At 71.5% G+C, this 253-nt stretch overlaps 1 protein-coding gene across 1 annotated transcript in view; it reads left to right on the top strand.

The window, feature by feature from the left end:
• The window catches only part of SH3TC1 (SH3 domain and tetratricopeptide repeats 1), a 23,128-nt gene that overhangs the window by 11,758 nt on the left and 11,117 nt on the right, over positions 1 to 253 (top strand). The window contains exon 9 of the mRNA XM_014533445.1: positions 6 to 251. Within this exon, the coding sequence (XP_014388931.1) occupies positions 6 to 251 (246 nt within the window). The remainder of the gene's footprint in view (positions 1 to 5; positions 252 to 253) is intronic.

Here is a 253-nt window from a genome sequence, read left to right on the forward strand (position 1 = left end):
GGCAGGCCTCCCCATGGCCCTGGCCAGGCTCTGCTTCCTGCTGGGCCGGCTGTGCGTGCGGAGGCTCAAGCTGTCCCAGGCGCGCGTGTACTTCGAGGAGGCCCTGGGGGCCCTGGGCGGCCACTTCGGGGACCTCTTCCTGGTGGTGGCCCTGTATGCCAACCTGGCCACCGTCCACCTGCGGCAGAGCAACAGGGACAAGTGCGGGCAGGTGGTGCCCAAAGCCTGCGCCCTGCTCCTGGGGACGCCGGGC

This window comes from Myotis brandtii, unplaced genomic scaffold, assembly GCF_000412655.1.
Source record: "Myotis brandtii unplaced genomic scaffold, ASM41265v1 scaffold986, whole genome shotgun sequence".
Taxonomy (NCBI): domain Eukaryota; kingdom Metazoa; phylum Chordata; class Mammalia; order Chiroptera; family Vespertilionidae; genus Myotis; species Myotis brandtii.